This window comes from Pangasianodon hypophthalmus, chromosome 26 (assembly GCF_027358585.1).
Source record: "Pangasianodon hypophthalmus isolate fPanHyp1 chromosome 26, fPanHyp1.pri, whole genome shotgun sequence".
Taxonomy (NCBI): Eukaryota; Metazoa; Chordata; class Actinopteri; order Siluriformes; family Pangasiidae; genus Pangasianodon; species Pangasianodon hypophthalmus.
The window spans coordinates 14,133,647-14,153,412 of NC_069735.1; the positions used below are offsets into that span (position 1 = coordinate 14,133,647).

Sequence of the window (19,766 nt, forward strand, 5' to 3'; positions counted from 1 at the left end):
ATTTTAAATCTCTGTCGTGTACAAATGAGAGTGCAGGAACCAGGGAACAAACAGAGTTTCGGCATGGACAGAATTTTCTACTATATATAAAATCTCCAAACTACAGACTTTCCTGAACGGAAAATGGTGTCATAAGCACTATTCAGACAGGATAAGATTTCTAGATGTAATGTTACTGAATGAACTATTAATGATCGATTCGCTCAGGATAAGTGATGGGCGCGTGTTCACGATGTACACACGTTCAGCACACTAAAATATAATGCGTAACACATATAACCGACTGCTTTGAACTTTATTATTACCCGTTGTTGTAGTGGGCGTGGCCACACTCGATCATGTGTCTGTAGGCCAAACCTGCGGTAGGAACTCAATAACTTACCTAAATCCTCCGCAAGTGTTATTTCTACAGGTCGTTTAATAGAAGGGACAATACGGCGAAATGTTTCCAGACGTGCGCGTGCACAATGCGTAAAAACTTACTGACATGCCTGAAAGAGACAGGACTATTAGGACTCCAGCAATAATTACATCATCCCACCTCGCAATGTAAAACTAATCCAATCAGATTAGGGTTTAAAATTTCACTTTAATTCCTCTGAGCAATGCTCCGTCTACTTCTACATTTATAACCTAATCTACTTTACTGCAACATCAACACTGCTGTAATTTGTAAATGTAAAAATTATAATTTATAATGGAAAATGAAAATGTTACCAATTTGATAATCGAAATATATCTATGCTTTCTTAAAGTAGAAATGTTAAAGTATATTGTTGGCAGAAAAATCCCAATTTTGGTCATTTTTTTGTCTTCCATAATTCAGCCACAGCTACATTCAAAGGTCTTTTGTCCCAGACTGCCACACATGCTGTTTGATAATCAAACGCAATTTATATTTACTGATTTTTATTTTATCATTTAGGTGTTAATCCATACTTCACACTCCTTACATCACACATCTGCACATGTATATTAAACTCTCATTTCTTTTCATTTTATTCATATTTGTTTAGCTGCTTTATCGTGTTAGCAATTTACCATAACCTTACCACCAGCATTTTACTGCACCTACAGAATATCCCAGACATACTGTAAACAGAAATGAAACACTTTCACTTTTTTCACTTTTTCTGTGGTTGTGTTGAGAAATGTTGATATTACCCAGCTCTGAAAAGGAAAATAAATAACACGCTGACGTTTTGCAAAGCGCCACTTTTTCTTTCTAACGTGGTCATTTTTGTTCTTGCATGATTTGTATCAATCAATCAAAAGGTACCTGAGAATAGAATCAGCTCAATGATGTGACATGTTTCAGTGTAATGCTTCCAAACCACATGGAAATCAGAGTTGAAAAAAACTGTCTCTTTTTTTTTTTTTTTTTTTTCCCCAAAGATGCCAAAATGTCTGTCATTTTGATTGCGTATTAAAACTAAAGTGACATTGATGAGATCATGCATAAAAGGTGAACACAATATGACTTTAAAACTACAGGAAATGACACGACTCTCGACTCGGTTTTTGTCACAAACCTTCATACACTATTTCTTCATGCTAGAACATCCAGCACCCTTCGGTGATGAATATAGATGTGCCTGGTTGTGTGCATGTCAGGGGTCATTTAATATTTCTATTTATCACTCAGCCACCATATGCGCTGGCATGTTAAAGCGCTGTGCGAGCGAGCAGCTGTCCGCGAGGACTGCGTGCTTTATGCCAACATGCCACTGGAAGTTGTGCACTCTGCAAAGGCTGCGCCAGCAGCAGCAGTGGCCGTGCTGGTGGGAGGGGAATGTTTGGTTCAAAATAGCTCCAAATTTCACAAATGTGTTATGAGCTTCTTTCTCAGGCTTGGCGAAGGTGCAGTGGCGAGGGAATTATGTTCAGTAATGAATGAAAAATGAGCACAGCAGATTTTGGATTACTATTGGATTATTTTGTATTATTATTATTATTATTATTATTATTATTATTATTGCTTAGTCTTAAGTCTTGCATTCGCAAGCAGCCTGACAAAAACGATTAGATCCGAATCAGAGCGATCACACAGGGTGAATTCATGAGAACCTGTTAAGCGGTGCAACAGGAATTTCCAGTTGCCTTCTGCATACAAAAAAAAAAAAAAAAAAAAAAAAAAAGAAATAAATAAATAAAGGGAATTCTTCTCCGGTCATTCGCGTGCAAATAATGGCAACATTAAAAACATTCTTGTGAAGGCAAGTGCTGTTGGGCAAACTGTATGGTGACATACTCTGGTATTGCATATGCATCATCCTTCCCAGTGCCAGATCTCGTTAATTAAGCACCAATGTGACGTTGTGAAAGAGAAAGACTTGTTTGAGCAGAGGCCTGAAGTCACTAATGTGTGACTGGCATTTTGCATGTCAGCCCACGGTGTCTGCACAACAAAGAGAAAACACCCAGAGGCAACTGTGTGTGTATGATTGGGCAGCAGTTCCACTGAAACACTCCAGGCGCTTCCAATAGCAGCATCTCGTTTGTATTTTGTTTTTTTTTATGCTCACTGTGTCTGACACACACATGATGGCAAAATTTCACAACAGTTCTTTTCTCTTTTAACTGGATTCATACTGACCAGCATAACCTGAGCTGAACCCTAAACAAATCCTTAATTTGATCTAGATCAGAGGCTTGTACCAAATTACACGACAACACCTCCCTGGATGATGCAACGCACTATCCCCTAGGCGCATTTTCCAATGTGCCGAGTCAGCCGTTACCTCTCTGTGGCTCAGGAGCCGCTCCAGATCGGCAGCCATGTTGTTTTTCACCTGCAGCAAAGATGCCCTTTCTTTCTTCAGTGCACTATGGAAAGAAATCAAAGTTGTATTGTCATTAAATTCCAATAAAATGAAAAAAAAAAAAAGTACAGTACAAAAAAACAAAAACAAACAAAAAAAAGTACAACAGAATTATTAATCCTACACTAAAACAGATTTCAAAAGACAAATGAGGCCAATACTTTAACCCGAGTTAAACTACAGACAATGGGCCTCATTTATCAAGCTGGATACAAACAATTTTTTTCGTAAATCATTCACATGTGCATTTACACGAGAAATGTGGTGTTCATGAGAATCCAGTTAGTTCGTAAAACATTTGTATCCCACGCTTCTCTCCTGAAACTCTACACAGATTATGCTGTCAAGTTTAAATTAGTTTATTTACACACACAAATTGAATTAAAAGGTTCTCAGAAAGAAATTCGGTGGTTTCATATTAATGGCATTGAACCAAAACAAATCAATAAAATACGACAAACATTAAAGGAGACTTATTGTGACTCTGTTGGCAGACGCGCTGCAATGGCTGAGCTGCAGTATTGGAAGATTTAGCACATGCAGAGATTAGGAGACTTTCACTGTTTAGTCATCGTTTTCAGCTCTCTTTGGTTTTTATCGAGTTTTTAGGTGTCATTAAATATAAATCATCGTTTTGTATCATAAACTGACTTGGTTATTAGCATTTATCAACACACACAAGTATGAAGAAAATCAGCATTACCAAAATTTTCGTAAATCTGCAGGAAATTTTTTAGTTCGTTTTGGCCTGCAAAAACACACACATGGCTTTACTAAACAAGTACCATTGTTAGTGCAAATTTTGGCCAATGGTGTTAAAATCCAAAGAAAATACAAGGAGCTGTGTTTTTTTTATGAAAATGGGCTCCTTAAGGGTTCTCTGAATAGTTAAGAATTCTCAGCTTCCTAAAGGCGTCTCTCAGACATGGAAACTGTTTCTAATAGGGTTCTACATTAACCTTTTTTGTGAGTGTATGATCTACAGAACCATTGTGTTACCCCATGTAGTGAGCATATAGTATGCAGTGAATAGGAATCTATTTGTAAGTCAATTTAGCCTTTTTAGCATAAGAAATGAGAAATCAAACTAAACACCAGCAGGAAAACACTTCTGTGGGTAAAAAAAATAAAACTTAACATTTTTTTGTAAATATTTAAATTTGTAATGCTGCCTCAAAAACCAGAAAAGCCATTTAAGCTAAGCTAGATTTTTTTTTTTTTTCAGTTGTCTGACTCGAGTGATGACTCATGACGATTCTGTCAGGATTTCACTTGAGCGATCATTATCCCGCACCATTTCACCCACATGTCCCAGTTTGGTGCTACATTTCGTAAGAGAGTTAACCAGTTTCAGCACGGGTATTTACTAATATGATACTTGTTATTGGAAATAACTAAAAGTGAGGTCATATTTATTCTTGGTGTAAACAAAATGCAACATTTCTCTTGTTTTTATTGCTGCCGAACCTTCAACCCCATCAGCCTAGACAGGTGCAGGTGTGTAATAACTGGCTCATATGCTCTCTCAGTGACAACCACACTAAATCATTAGTCAATAAATAAAGCAGACAGGCCTCTCCAAGTGCACTGGACCTCGGGGTACGACAAACGGATCCGTGAGCACTTTTTCGCTGTTCGAAATAATGCAAGTTGAGATTTGGGCCAGGACAAACTCAGGTCTCAGGTCAGGAAAAACATGGTGGTGTGGAGGTAAACATGGCTTGGTGTCAAGCCACAAACAACCGCTGTGGGATGTTGGGGGGAGGAAAAAAACACTGTTTTTGTTGTTTGTTTTTTTTATTCTCTAGCCTCCAGCAAGAGAGTGAAAGGGCAACACATGAAAAGACATGTCTACTTTTATTTGCATATGTGAGGATTTCAAGAAACTCAGCTGAAGTTATTTTTTGTTGTTATAACAAAAATTTAGATAGATAGATAGATAGATATACTTTATTGATCCCATGAGGGAAATTCTGACAACAATTGTGCTTTGTGAATTCCTAGAAGGACACACTAGGTCTAACACTAATCACACTAATCTTTTTCCTCAAAGGCAAAGGCACACAAGTCTACACTCACATGGAACAACTAACTAATTTGCATCACGCCGCTATTAAGCACCTTAAATACATTTCAAGCGAAGAAGTTGCCTGCGTGTAAAGACTAGATCTCATCTACAGTGTCACCATGTCATTAGTCTCGATCTCTTGATCTGTCATCTCATGATCTCCTGGTTCTGCTACTCCACTCCACAAGATCTCAAAAAGGATGTGCATCTAAAGCATTTTTATCACTAACAGTAGCTAGTAGCTTTTAATCACCTCAAAGATTTAGCATTCAAATATTCATGAGACTATAATGAATAATGAAGATCAGTTCAAACAAGACTTCTTGCTGCTAATACTTAGCTAGATTATGCATTTTTTACACTACATATGACACTATCTCTGTCTGTATCTGCAATGACACTATCTGTATCTGTATCTGTTTAGTGCTGTCTGAGACTAGATGTTCTTGCAAAAACAGATAAATCACTTTTAGCACTTTAATATTTTGACGGTTTAACATTTGCACTGGGTCACCTCATTACAAGCAGCTCTCTTTCTACAAAAAAAAAAAAAAAAAAAAAAAAAAAAAAAAAAAGAGGGTGTGCTGCTTCACCAACTGAAATCTGGGCTACTGCTCTGAATACAAACCTCACTTCCTCTTCCAGCTGCGAGAGGCGCTCTTTTAGTGACTGGATCTGTGTGTCCCTCTGGCGAACCGTATCGATGAGGTAACTGTATGGCTGCTGAGCCTGCTGAAGAAGCTGATTGGCTGCTTGCAGCTGAAACAGACAAAATGCAGGATTAAAAGTTTGAGAGAGAGAGAGAGAGAGAGAGAGGGAGAGAGGGAGAGAAAGAAAGAATGATCCAATCAGCCAATCATGTGGCAGCAACCTTCAGATTTTCAGAAGGAAAAAATGTGATCTCAGTGATTTTGACCGTGGCATGGTTATGGTTGTTGGTGTCAGATGGGCTGATGTATTTCAGAAACTGCAGATCTCCTGGGATTTTCACCCACAACAGTCTCTAGAGTTTACACAGAATGGTGTGGAAAAATAAAACACATCCAGTGAATGGAAGACCTGCAAGCAGAAACGCCTTGTTGATGAGAGAGTTCAGAGGAGAATGACCAGATTGGGTTGAGCTGACAGGAAGGCTACGATAACTCAAATAACCACTCTTTACAACCGCGGTGAGCAGAAAAGCATCTCAGAACGCACAACACACTGACACATGAAGCAGATGGGCTACAACAGCAAAAAAAACACCACAAACTGGACAGGTTACTAAATTCTCACTCAAAAGTTCCTCAAAACAGAGTCCGAATGGTGTGTTAAGTGATTCATGGTAGTTATTAGAAACATAGTAAAAATGTAATACACACTTCATGCAAGAAAATCACAAAATCAAACCCAATTTATCCTATTAATATCTCAGCACAACTTTCTCATAACTTTTGATGAGTACAGCTACTTAATTGCCTCCTTTATCAAGCAATATAAGCTGATACATTGAGAGACAAACAGTATTAGAAAACCATATTTGGTGACCGTTGGTCACTGGTTCCTCCCATCACCCAGAGACTAACCTAAGAGAGGGCACCTGAGATCTCATGACAATGTATAAGACACAAGAGCGATCACGTGTGATAAAACGTGAGAAGTGCAAACACAACACATCCCTGTAGCCAGGGGAATATCGAGCATGTCTGAAGTACTCCTTCTCTTCAGGCACGCCAGTCCTCACGTGTCAAGTCTGAGGAGATGAGCAGACAGCCAAGTCTTTCACTGGCGGCCTTAAAAGAAGTAATTAGCTATTCGTCCCTGCGAGCTATTCACAGTATATCCTACTGTGTGTCAACAAGCGATCTCACAATCGGCGCCTTCGTGTTGAGAATGTCCGAATATCTGAAGGACCTCGCCAAATACCCTGACTACAATCTATAGTTAATTTTTAAGCATATTAGGAAAAGAACAACGTCTACCTGATTTACTACTGGAATTATCCTTTAATACAGGGAACTGTGTGAACCCAGAGTATCACGCACCGCTGTAGGACAGAGAGGAACAAGTGCAGACTTGTATCAGTACCTGGTCCAAGTTTGACTCTGGGCGACTCCTCAACAGGGCATGAAGCCACAAGGAAGAATGAATGTCAGTGATACCATGGATCAAAGCGCTTCAGATTCCTCAACAAGTATCAGCGATGGAGTTTCTTTACTGCTTATGGGAACAAATCAAGTGCTTGAAGCAGCACAGGACTCTCTCAGTTGTGTGAGCTGGCTCTGTTGGTGCATTCGTGCAGAATTTCCACCACAAACACTTAGGTCACTGCTCTAAAGAATACACCTGATCCTGATCCAGATCCGCTTGAATAAAACTCCATATCATGTGACTATTCCCTGTGTGAGTTAAGTTTAAATTTCAGTGTTTACACTTCACTGTACGTCTTGTAACGTGTTCTCAAGTGTAAGGAGCTGAAAGTGATGAAAGAAAGAAAGAAAGAAATGAAGGCATGAAAAAGGTAAGAAAGGGAAGGATGGACGGAGATAGTTAATGAGAAAGACGAGAAAGAGAAAGGAGGTTAAACACACTACGTGACCAAGCCTTTGATTGGTCATTACAGATTAGCGTGTCCAAGCCAATTCATTAGCAATTATCACATAGGTTTCACAAGCACGCTAAACCCGTCATCACAAACTTCCATTTATTTAATGGTCTTACGCATCATCTGCGTCTTATCGTCTCTTTTTCCTTTTCAAAATTTAGAACAAAATAAGCAGTTCCTCCTCTTTCTACTCTTTCTGTAATTCTACCTGTTGTGAAATTTTAACAGCTCCACCTGCAGTACTGGAGCACTGGTACGCAGCCAACACAAAGCTGCAGAGAGCATGCGAGCTTGTGAGCTTGTGAAGTTGCTTTTGTCTTGACACTCGCAGATGTTAAGTATCCTGAGATCTTTTGAAGAATAAGCTGTAAAAAGTAGGAGAGGACAATACAGCGGTTGCTGCTTTACAAGCACTAACTCAGTCTTCCTCCCTACACATCATTTAATAAATCACACTTTATTCAGAAGAGGACACACCATATTATGCAACTTGATCTTAAATCAAAATGTTTACTCAGTGTTCTGTACTGATCTAATTAAGAAAATCCTGAACAGCGTGTTCGAAACCCAGCGCACAAACGCAATAAGCTTGCTGGAAATGTACTGCAACATCTGTGACTCATTCCCAAGTTTCAAGAGCCTCTGTAAACTCTGGGGAGTTTCTGGATGAATTTAGCAAGCGGAGGCGTTTGCACTGTTTGTCCGTGTGCCCTGGGACAACAGCAGAATGAAAGGGAAGCCATTAAGACTGAAACTGAAATCTGACATAAGTCAGTTAGTGGAAATTTGCCAAAATCTGCTGACCACAGTGCGATAACTTAGAAAGTTATAAACATGCCTGACTGCACCTTGACGATCCTGTCAGTTTTTAAGATTGGCAATTTGCCCTTTTTGTTCAACAAAACTAAACAATGAGATGAAGGATAATAACGCCAGCAGTCAGTGAAAAGTGATGAAGTGTAAATATTGGAAGATTCTTTGCCACTGTAGATCAGAAACATGAATCCACTACTTGTGAATGACCAAAAGAAAAAAAAGAACGACTCTTCAGGTTAAACCTGGAGTGATATATGTGACATTAGAACAACACCCCCTTCCTGAGCTCTGGGTGAGATTTTTCCCTTTTTTTTCCCCTCACCACAAAGTACTTGAGGTTTTGATGCCATAAAACCATTGCTGTGCTTTTTCCATTGACCATCGTTCCTCCAGTTGGATGACTTCTGGCACTGACAGGAACTAACGCTATCAATTTGATGTTTGCTACTGATTAGTTATCACAACCTAAACAGATAAAAAAAGAATAAAAAAGTCAAGAATAGAATAAAATAGTGCTATGCTTGTACTGTCATGGTGTTACTCTCTCTCGCCTGTCAATCACAGCGACGCCAGCCAACCGTAGGTGTTTGTGAGCTCATGTATGCGGAACGGGGCAGATAGCACTTTCCTCTGAATGATTTGATCATATTACAGAGAAAAATTATTATTTTTTTTTTCCCTCAACCTGTGCAAATTTTAATTTCTTCCAAAAAAAAAAAAAGTGTATACAAAGTGTATCTTTACAATGCTATTTTCATTCTGTACTACTCTTTCCAACACTTCCAAAATTTCTCAATTTTGAAACAGGCTTTTTCATTAAATAAATTAGTCAGAGCTGATACAAGTTGGTATCTGAACAGCCAATCAGATAGTGAGAATAGTGTAGATTTCTGTGATCATGAAAACTCGCTTATGCTCATCCCAGAATACTTACTCACAATTCACTGTTTGTTTTACTCTTCTTTACTTCTAAACTCTAGTGATTTACAATCCTACTATCCGATGTCAGCCAGAAGAGGACAGGTTTCAGGGTTTTAGAGAGTTTTTCATTGTCACCGTCTCCTCCGGCTTGTTTGTTAAGGATCTAAAACTACATCCGGATTTCTGTAAAGGTGCTTTGTGGGGATGTCTGTTCATAAACGCGCTATACAAATCAAATTGAACTGAACTGAACTGTGTCTGTGACTGCTCTAGCCGTTGTAGGAAAATTGCAGGAAAATGAACTAAAACTAAAAAAGTTCCCTGTATTTAGCACACTGATTATAAACCACTCATGAGACCATTCCTGAGTTAAAAAAAATTTTTTGCTTATATTTGTGGTTGGGCGTGAAGATGAATTCTGGTGTTTGGAGCTTATGTTGTCATCTCTGTACATTGATGTATGACTAAGAGTGTGAGTGTTTGCGTGTTTGAGACTGGGTTGAGAGTGTGACACCTCTTCTGAGATCTGCCCTGTATGGGTGGTGCTTCTCTCCAGGTCTCTCCTTAGCAGAGTATTTTGCTTCTCTAACTGCAGAACCCTTCTTGCCAGATGAACACTGCAAACACACACGCACACGCTTAACTTCTTCAAGCATCAATCGCGTTTAACAACAGCTTAACGATCTGTAGAGACACTTGACCTTCTCCACTCTCACCTCTGCTTCAGCCTCCTCTTGGCCGTGGTCGGCACGTTCGCTCCATAACCGTACGAAAACAGCACCCTCTCGGCTTCGTCCTCATTTTCCACTATAAAACACAGAACGTGTTTTATAAAAACGTAACGTGTGCAACTTAACGTGTTTGGATGCCTCTCAGACCACCCACCATCAGGAGCAAAGGGGAGAGGCTAACTATGCTCATAAACTATTATCTCTCCTGCTTAGAACGTACAGAAGTTTTCAAAACAAAGCAGAGCCAAAGTGATTTAATGAACTCTGGAATAAATGGCGTTGAAAGCAAAATGTCATGAAAGCAAGATGTGTAAAGTCATTAGCAAAGTCATAAAATTCAGTGCAGTAGGCAGAAATAACTCGAGAAAAAAACAGTTAAAGGAGTACTCCGGTGTTTTATCAACATAATCTCTATCCAGCATATCTGTAGAGTATGTGTGATTAGTGTGAACAATAAAATCCACAAGTTACCCCAGACTCGGCAAAAAACAGAAATCCTGTTTACTCAAAACTCTAAGCGATGTCTGAGGGCAGCTTCTGAACTCATGAATTCTTCGACCAAAGTGTCGTAAATTAACCCTTAAATCTGTATAATTCATCCATTTATAGAAGAATTTGTTCTTGAGTGATAGCAGTGCAGTTTGTTTTAACGCACAAAGATACCAAAAAACCTTCTGCAAAGCATAAGAAACCAGAAAGGTTTTTGAGGAATTTGGATAAAACCATATAAGAACAGTTTTGTAAGACTTTCTCTCATGTTCATCTCATCCTTTAGAGTGTAAGGGTTTTAAATGATCTTTTTCTAATAACACATTTTTAAGAAGTTTATTCAGAAAATTTAACAACTGTCCTCAGAGTTCTATTATAAACGATTTTAGAGTAAACTGCCTTTTGCTTTTACTTTCTCAGTACAGGGAAACGTGTTAAAATTCTTGTTAAAAAACACTTTAAAAAAAAACAAAAAAAAAAAAAAAACTTATTCTTCATTTTCATCCTTGCTACTCAGTCATTAAAATACAAAACAGTTTAACAAGTTGTTTTTCAGACCTGCTTTTCTTTTTCTAGTCAGAGCAGAAGAGAATAATCTGTAACTTCTAACTTCATTTTTAAATTAGGACGCGGCCATTCAGATTTAAATCAAAACACGGGATGAGTTTGAAATGAGTCATACGTGTGTTCTGCTTCAGATTACACTGTCATTATTTGCTTTTCAAATTAATGTTAAATGCTTCCCTTTAGACAATGTGAATTTGTATATACTTCCTCTTAAGCGGCCACAGCAACAATTGGCTGTTTTATTCGAACAGACAATAACAAAATGTGCGCTTTTTGCACATCACGCCAGGCTCTTTACTGCCCACTCCCACGTTTGATGGACAGCTAAGATCTTTCTACTGTTCTGAAACACTAGGAAAGCTCGGGGTTTTCTCAGAAGCAGTTCTAATGAAGCATACATCACGCTTAAAGGAAAACACCCCGAAAACCCATTAATATTAAAATATTTGTTGGTTGGTGCTATATTTTCGTTTTTCCTGTTAGGCAGGTTATTGATCTAGGAGACGATGAGTGCGATCAGATTAACGATGGTGTTAGCATGAAAGCTTTGGAAGCTGATCTGTTCGAGATAAGGAGGTGTGAGAGCTGGACAGACTGAAGCACTAAAGCTCCGGCACATCTCTCTCTCTCTCTCTCTCTCTCTCTCTCTCTCTCTCTCTCTTCAGGTAGCGATGAACCTGAGGACTCAATCCTACTGGCAGCACTACAAGCAGGTATTCGAATGGCAATGTGGGTAATGTAGGAAACTTCTAGCATTCATAATTTAAAAAAAAAAAAAAAAAAAAAAAAAAAAAAAGTCAACTCAGAATTTCATTTAAAAAAATAAAATAAATAAAACTTGGACGCTTCCTTTAAGCCTACAGGACAGAAAATTGGGAAGCGGGTTCCTGGATCAGCTGATAAATTTGGCTCACTCTCTGCTGCCTGCATGGTGATGTCGTCCAACTCCTTCTCCAGCTTCTCGTAGGTCTCCAGCCTCACCTGCTGCTCGGCATTCTGGGACTGCAGCTCTGTGATGCGTTTCTCTGATGAAGACTGAAGCGCGTAGAACTCCTTGGTTAGAACCTGAGAGAGGAAGACGATGATGGAGACGGTTCTGCAGTGGGAGCTTTTACGGCTGATTGAAATGTATTTAGCTATTTATGCTGAATTCAACTGAGGGTCATTGTCACTGTAATTTCTGACCTCTGACTAGGAAAAAACAAAGAAAACGCCCCGCCAATTCGGAATTGCTACTCAGGAACTAGATTTCCTCAACCCCTAGTACAGCAAGTGACGTCAATTCAACATGGCACACCTTTAAATATACAAGTATTTGTTTTAAAGCAATCTACATATAGACATCTTGTTATATCTATAACACTTACTACATAGTTCACTGTTTGGGAAGGTAAATATACATTATTCGTCACATTTAGCTGGCTAGCTTGATGCTAACAAAAAACAAACATGGAGGCGTCCATGTTTTTCCTGTACTTTGAAGCTCGAGAGGTTCAAAATGATTTCATTCCGAGTTCTGACTTCCCACTGCAGAAGTAAGTCGATTGCACCATTAGTTCCTAGGTAGATAGGTGATGGACGGTCACATGACTTTTTTTTCAGGGTTTATTTCCTCTGTACTCTACTGAGCAATCACATATTTTAATAAGGATGAGGTTTTGTCCTGCCTTGCATTGTGTGCATAGAAAAAAAAAAAGACAAAACAGTTTTCATTTGAAGTTGTGAAACAAAGGAACACACACAACACTGAAAATGCCAAGCTGATGACAAGGCAGCGTAAGGTGATGAGAGAACACCTGCCTCCAGTTTCTTCTGCTGTTTCTCACACTCTATCTGGCACAGGCTGAGGTTCCGGGCCGTCTCCTCCTGCACGATCTGAGCGCGCTCGGCTTCGAAAGCCTTCAGCTTCATCTGGTTCTGCAGCTCTGATGCGCGGCTGTCGGAGTTCAGCTGCAGCTGCCTGAAACTGCACTCATGCAAAGACAAACACACATATTTCAAATTAGTGTTATTTATGCCTAGAACACACACAGGCAGATCTGTTTACACTTCTTTGAAGGTGTCATTTACTTTTTCACTTCTTCACTGCAACACACACCCATCCACTCATTCACCCATAGCCCCCACCCCAGCACGATGCCTGGGAACGCTTATGCACAAGCGGCGTATCAAAGAAAAAGGCAGCGGCTCACGCGTTTGGTATGTGGAAGCCGAAATTTGCATTGAAGACACAATAGAGGACTTCAAAAACAGCTATGAGGAAGTGCTGGCACCCGGTTCTATTATAAAGCACTAAATATTGGTTGATATGGCAATTCAGGTTAAATACAGCTGAAAGAAGGGTGATGCACTTTTAATGCTACAAACCCAATCCACTGTGAAAGAGGGAAAAAAAAAACATTTTGGCTTTAATGAGTTGGAATTTTTTGTATGTTTTCCAGTTCTATTTCGTCTTGAAGCTCGTGGATGGAGGAGAAATATGCAATAAGCTACTTTATGCAAATACTGTAGGCTGTTAGGTAATGGCACAGGTGGTACACGAGCATATCTGTTCACACCCTTCTGAGTGTCATTTCCATTTTCTTCCTCTCTCGCACACACATCCGCACAGACACCCGACACAATGACTGAGCACTCTGACACACTGTAATGATGGCACGTCTTTATTTCCCTTTGCAAAAAAACATCCACATTTTAACAAATCCTGGCATGTTTGCTCGACCGCTTAAACTTGGCAGGTCTTGTTAAACTTTTCATTTGCGTTTTCCTCTGATCACTGGCGGTTGAGATGATTACTACTATAATGGCATAATGATTATTTTTTATTATCCTATTAACACAGTATCAAGGCAACATGCAGAAAGTAACTGTATAAAAACAGATTTCTTGCACAACAACAAAAAAAAAAACTGACAAAACAGAATCACTTTTACCTTGTCTTGTGATGCATGTCATAAAACTGTCTCAAGCTCCAAAGAGCCTGCATTTTATCAGACACCACATGACTTTCCAAATCTCACTGCTGACACGACATGACTTTTATCACTTGCGATCTGCTGTTTTTTTAACGTAGGAGTGTGTACACTACACGAGTGATTGCAGACTCGGCTCACACACACTACACCATCCTTCAGCTGGAGATCCCAAGCGGAGCACACCTGATCCGCAAGTCACTCTTTCACACGAAAATAATGCAAAAGTTGTCCATCATGTGACTTTGTCATAACCAGCTGTCTGTGGTGCTGGTTTCTGCACCATTTTGTCTGAAAACAATTTGTAGAGGAAGGAATGTTGCCATGAGTCATGTCATGTTTGATTTTAGTTTGCAAGTTCCACAACCATTTGGACGTGACAAATTATTCATCACAAAAGCAACATGGCATTTTTTCGCCCTCGCACACAAATAGATGAATGATAAACTGGGTTCAGGGATCTGCTGCGCATGACAGCAGATGAATTAGACTGGACTCTCATTGGCTGTTGCTCATCACTAGCACTTACTACTTGTCATAGAGGTGCTTCTGTGACAACTCGCAGACTGAGAAAAACCAAGCCGCTGAACCTGTCGCTACAGGGTGTGCAGAGCTTTGTCGCAGAGTGGGACGTGTATCCAAAATTAGTTGGAGACTGGGAAATCAGGACTAAAATCATGTAGTGTGCACTCGGCATTAGTGAAGATCATATTTTCTTGTATACTATTTGAACAAGCTCAGGTGTTAATTAGCAAGAAACTAGTCTCAGTCTCAGATGCTCAAGTCGTATCTTTTGTGCATGTTTCTTCCCTCAAGCTTCAAAATCTGGAGTTGCAATCTGATTGGCTCCCTACACCAACAGTTTTTCAGAGCAAGATATATTCACTGTTAAGAAAAACATTCACAGAAATCCATGTTTAGAATTTACCGGAGTTTTCTCGAGACTTTAAGCAGCGACGGTTGTAGGGATGGCTAGGGTGACTGAAACTACATTTGTGTAGCCGTACAAACCAAAGTAAGAATCCAACAACTCTAATGCTATGGTGGAAAGGAGTGTTTCAGTTGGAGTCTCTTTTGGCTAAGAAAATGTTTTGGCTACTTCAATCTGGTGCTTTTGCCATCGTAAGAGAAAGCAGTCAGTCAGATTCATTAGAATTAGTCAGATTTAAGTTTCTTAAGGTCCCTTAAAGTAAACATGGGTTTCAGAAGAAGGTCTGTAGTTGGTCATTCAAACAGCCTCTTAGCAGAAAGTAGACGGTTATTGGTCACGCTCATTCATGAAGCATACTAACCATTTATTAATGGTCTGTGTGACTTGTAAATAACCGACTCTGCAGATTGGGCAGGATGATTAATGGTGACAAAAAAAAATTAAAACAAAACAACAAAAACATCTGCACTGCTGGTCATTTTACTAGTATTATAAGATTCCACCTGCCATTCGTTCTTATCCCACATAGAACCCGCATTCTACGTATTCATACATTTATAAGAATACCCACTCTCACGCAATTAGCTCACTCTTTCAAATCATTACTTAAAATAAGACCTTGCACTAATCCATTATTTTATTTTATATATACATGTTATGGCACCTTACTTACGCAGCAGGGTGCTTAAGGATTTAGTAGCAGTATGATCATTTTTAACAACACACAGAATGCAGCTCTACCTGTTAGGGCCTGAGAAGTTTCCACTCTGCTTTCATCTGATAACATCTCCTCATGCCAGTTCAGATGCACTTTTAATCATGCTAAATTTAGCTAAAGGATTTCAGAATGTCTTGCTTTCCTGATACCGTCTGTCATCGATCAGTGTTTAAAATGTCATCTCAGGCCAGTTTTCCGAGTCACCATCTCTGGCTTGCACATTAGCGATCGAAACCTACATTGAAACAGAATTTCTGTAAAGCTGTTTCGTGACAATACCTACTGTGAAAGCACTGTTCAAATAAAATGAAACTGCATTAAACATTTCTAAACTGTTAGGCAGGTGTTTGTGTTTTGAGAATGTAAGGATTAGGATTAGAAACGAAACGTAACGTGTTACAATCTGAATAAATGTACATGAAATTTACTGCAGTCTAGATAAAAGAACTTCTCTGCAATAAATAATACCAATTTTTGTGCAACGATAACAAGACATAAGCATGTACGTGTTGTAAAGCCTTTAACAGAGATGCCATATATTCGAGTCACAATCGATCATGCAATCCTGACAGCTCTGAAGAGGACATCTGGGACTACACAATAATAATCATTAATATTTTAGTTCAGCCAATTCAGAAATGCACTTTTCCTTTCATGTTGAGGGTATACTGTATTTATTTTAAAAAGTTACAAGCAAACAGAATTAATTTAATGCAGTCGAGTAAATAAAACTAAAATCTAGCCTTAACGTAGCCCACGAATACCACTGTCATTTGATTGCACAATCTAGAGAATGCTGTCACGGTTAACATCTGATTAAAGGTTCAGCTCTAATCTGATCTTAGCTTTGTTTACTGAATGCCATCCAGCCCTTATCTAACCCTAGATACCCTCTGCCACAGACACAATGAGACGCAATCAGACAAAAACACAATGAGACAAACGTTTTTCTGCCTAATATCAATTGTCTCGTATATAATAAGTAAGAGACAATGTATAAACTCTGCTCATTAATGCAATTATCTTGTCAGTCAATCATGTTGCAGCAGCAAAATGCATAAAATCATGCAGATATCAAACAATTGGGAAAAGAGTGATCTCAGTGACTTGGCATGGCATGACCGGTGGTGCCAGATGGGCTGATTTGTGTATTTCAGAAACTGCAGAGCTCCTGGGATTTTCATGCACAACAATCTCTAGAGTTTACACAGCATGTTGTGGAAAAAAAACATCCAGTAAACAGAAGTTCTGTGGCTGGAAACACCTTGTTGACGAGAGAGGTCAGAGGAGAATGGCCAAACGGGTTTGAGCTGATAGGAAGGCTGACAGTAACTCAAATAACCACTCTTTACAACCACGCAGAGCAGAAAAAGCATCTCAGGACGCACAAACACCATGAACCTTGAGGTTCTGTCAGCCAAAAACAAATATCTAAGGCTACAGTGGGCACAGAAACTGGACAGATTGGAAGAAATCACTGAGATCACATTTCCCCCCCATTCTGATGCTTTGTGTGAACATTAACTGAAGCTCTTGATCTGTATCTGCATGATTTTATGCATTGCACTGCTGCTGCAACATGACTGGCTGATTTGCTACTTGTATGAATAAACAGGGGTACAGGTGTTCTTATTAAAGTGTCCGGGGAATATGTGAGTATTCACTGCACTAGTCTAATTTTAGAGACGTGTAGAAAATCCTAACATACATTTTGATCATTCTCACAGTATGAACAATGAAAACACTGAATACTTTCTAGCCACTCAGTGAGCCATTGGCATTTTTGTTTGTCTTAGAAACCTTTCGTACATTTCAAAACAATGAGTCAGAGTGACCGTTACACAACTCGACACAATGCAACCTACGATTCACTTTTTCCCTTCTTTTCCCTTGTCAAAACAGAGTGAGAGTGGCGCGACCAGTCGGCCGCAAAGGGAGCCCTGAGTCGTTTATGGGGTGGAGGGCAACAGCGGGAAAGGAGCATGTGTCACTTGCCCCCTCCTCTCCGCCCAGCTCCTGGGTGAATGCGAGCGATCCGTTCCCCGGGGCCAGAAAAACGCGGGCTATGCCCAACAACTGTGCACCGAGGAGCTGCTGGAATGCCAGGCATGCGTCTGGAGTGCAGTGACACACTGCGAGCCTGTGACATGGGCAAATAAGGGCTCGACACTGCTAAAGAACGGGGGAGGATCGGGGTAAACACGTGTGCACACACTCCCCCTACCGGAAATGACAAAACGGTAGAAGCCTACGGGGTTAAGTGTTGAAAGATGTATCCTTTTACACCATTTACACCTGCTGCTTTGACACCAAATACATTTTTTTTAATGAAAAAGGGTGCAAAAGGCTGCGGAAAGTTACAGCTGTCAAACAAGGAAGTCATACATCACATGTTATTTAGGAACAATCTATGCGCTCTCGTATTGTTTTGGTGAGGTACTTGCAATGTGTTACAAAAAAAAAAAAAAAAAAAAAAAGTTCTGAGCATTTTGTGATGCCAATAAATCCATAACAATTTAGAGAACTAGCATATCATTGAACTCCTGCAGACTGTGCTGTATGAATTAGTCAATCAAGGTGGCATGTTCGTTAACTTTCTACTTGAAGTAATTATCTCGGTATGCATGACTGTCTTTAAGAAATTAGTAAAAATTCCCAGAGTCTTTATATATTCTGCCAATCATTCATGTCAATCATAACATCTGAATGAACTTGCTGTATAGGGTTAACCAGGCAAGGAGAGTCGGTCCTAGATCGGAACCCTGAGATACCACATACTTTAGAAATTAAGTAGAAATTGTGTTCTGCAAAGCTGCTTAACTGTACCGCTATCCAGTTACTTTAATCGCCATGCTTTAAATGTCAGGTTGAAGGAACTAATGAAATCTGGAGGATAATTATGGAAAATTAGGAACAAGAAACAGCAAGTAAAAAGTTAAGTACTGTGGCCTGTCCGTAGTACGTACTGGATTGATAGACAAAGACAAATTAAAGTAAAAGTAGTGTTAAAAAAAGTGTTGGCCACAAGAACAGCTTCGTTGCACCTTGGCATGGATTCTACACATCTCTGGACGTGTACTGAATGAATGGAGCGCCAGATTTCCAAAAGATATTCCTCAATTGGTGTTTCGATGATGGTGGTTCTCAAGCACTGTCCAAAATTCTCCCATAGGTGTGCAATGAGGCTCCGATCTGGTAAGTATTGTGCCCTGTGGATGGGGGCGGAGTTATCCTAGACCACGCCCTTTGAAATAGAAATGTTTCATCATAGGATAAAGATGATGGGTCAGCAAAACTTTGTATTGACTTGCAGGGACAATCCTCTCTGAAGAGACAAGTGCACTCAAATCATGTCAGTAAAATAAATAAATGCCCCCCACCACCAGTTTTTTCCTTTAAATTGTCATCATTTTGCAGTATTTATAAATGGCGAGTTTTTAAATATTTATATTTCTCTTTCCGTTTTTGGCTAGTTTTAATTGCTAGGCCCTAGTTCACAGGGAACAGTTACAATTTCAGGTCATATGACTATACAATACAAATAGAAATTAGATGATAACTACCTTCATGCAACACCTGGGCCAATATTAGAATTATTCACTTTAACGGTAGCAGCTAACGCTTTAGTACCATTCCTCTGTCAAATTGTTATTTATGACATCCTGCTCATATTCAAACAAACATTTAATGCCTGTGTATGATAGAACATAAATGGTGTCCTATAAACTCAGGGAAGTGCATCAGCTTGACACTGACGCACCTACTGACTCAGCTCAGTTCGGTTTCTACTTGATAAACCGTTAAAGCACGTGGAACTAGCCAGTGAAGTCACCAAATGTACAGAACAATTTACCATCCACCCTCCTCCTCCTCCTCCTCCCAAAACTCGGTCAAGTTCAGACACAGAACCATGACGCACTAATTCAGAAATTCATACAAATACAATAGAAAGTTATTTTGTCATTCAATTTCTGCAACACTAAGTGTGACAAAGGTTATTTGGTAAAAACAAAAACCGCAGTCTGTTCACATAGTACTATTTTGAGAGCAAGATACAGGTAGAAAGTTTAGAAGGTACACCAATCTAGGACATACTAACCAATCAACTTAGTGTGTATTGATGCTCCAGATACACCAAGAAAGGCTG

At 39.5% G+C, this 19,766-nt stretch overlaps 1 protein-coding gene across 6 annotated transcripts in view; it reads right to left on the minus strand.

Annotated features, from left to right (window-relative positions):
* The window catches only part of pibf1 (progesterone immunomodulatory binding factor 1), a 33,550-nt gene that overhangs the window by 1,632 nt on the left and 12,152 nt on the right, over positions 1-19,766 (minus strand). For all 6 annotated transcript variants that reach the window (XM_053229984.1, XM_053229986.1, XM_026932388.3 and 3 more), the window contains exons 11-16: positions 12,799-12,964; positions 11,913-12,063; positions 9,928-10,018; positions 9,726-9,828; positions 5,519-5,649; positions 2,742-2,826 (exon numbers count right to left, since the gene is read on the minus strand). In XM_053229984.1, the coding sequence (XP_053085959.1) occupies positions 2,742-2,826; positions 5,519-5,649; positions 9,726-9,828; positions 9,928-10,018; positions 11,913-12,063; positions 12,799-12,964 (727 nt within the window). The remainder of the gene's footprint in view (positions 1-2,741; positions 2,827-5,518; positions 5,650-9,725; positions 9,829-9,927; positions 10,019-11,912; positions 12,064-12,798; positions 12,965-19,766) is intronic.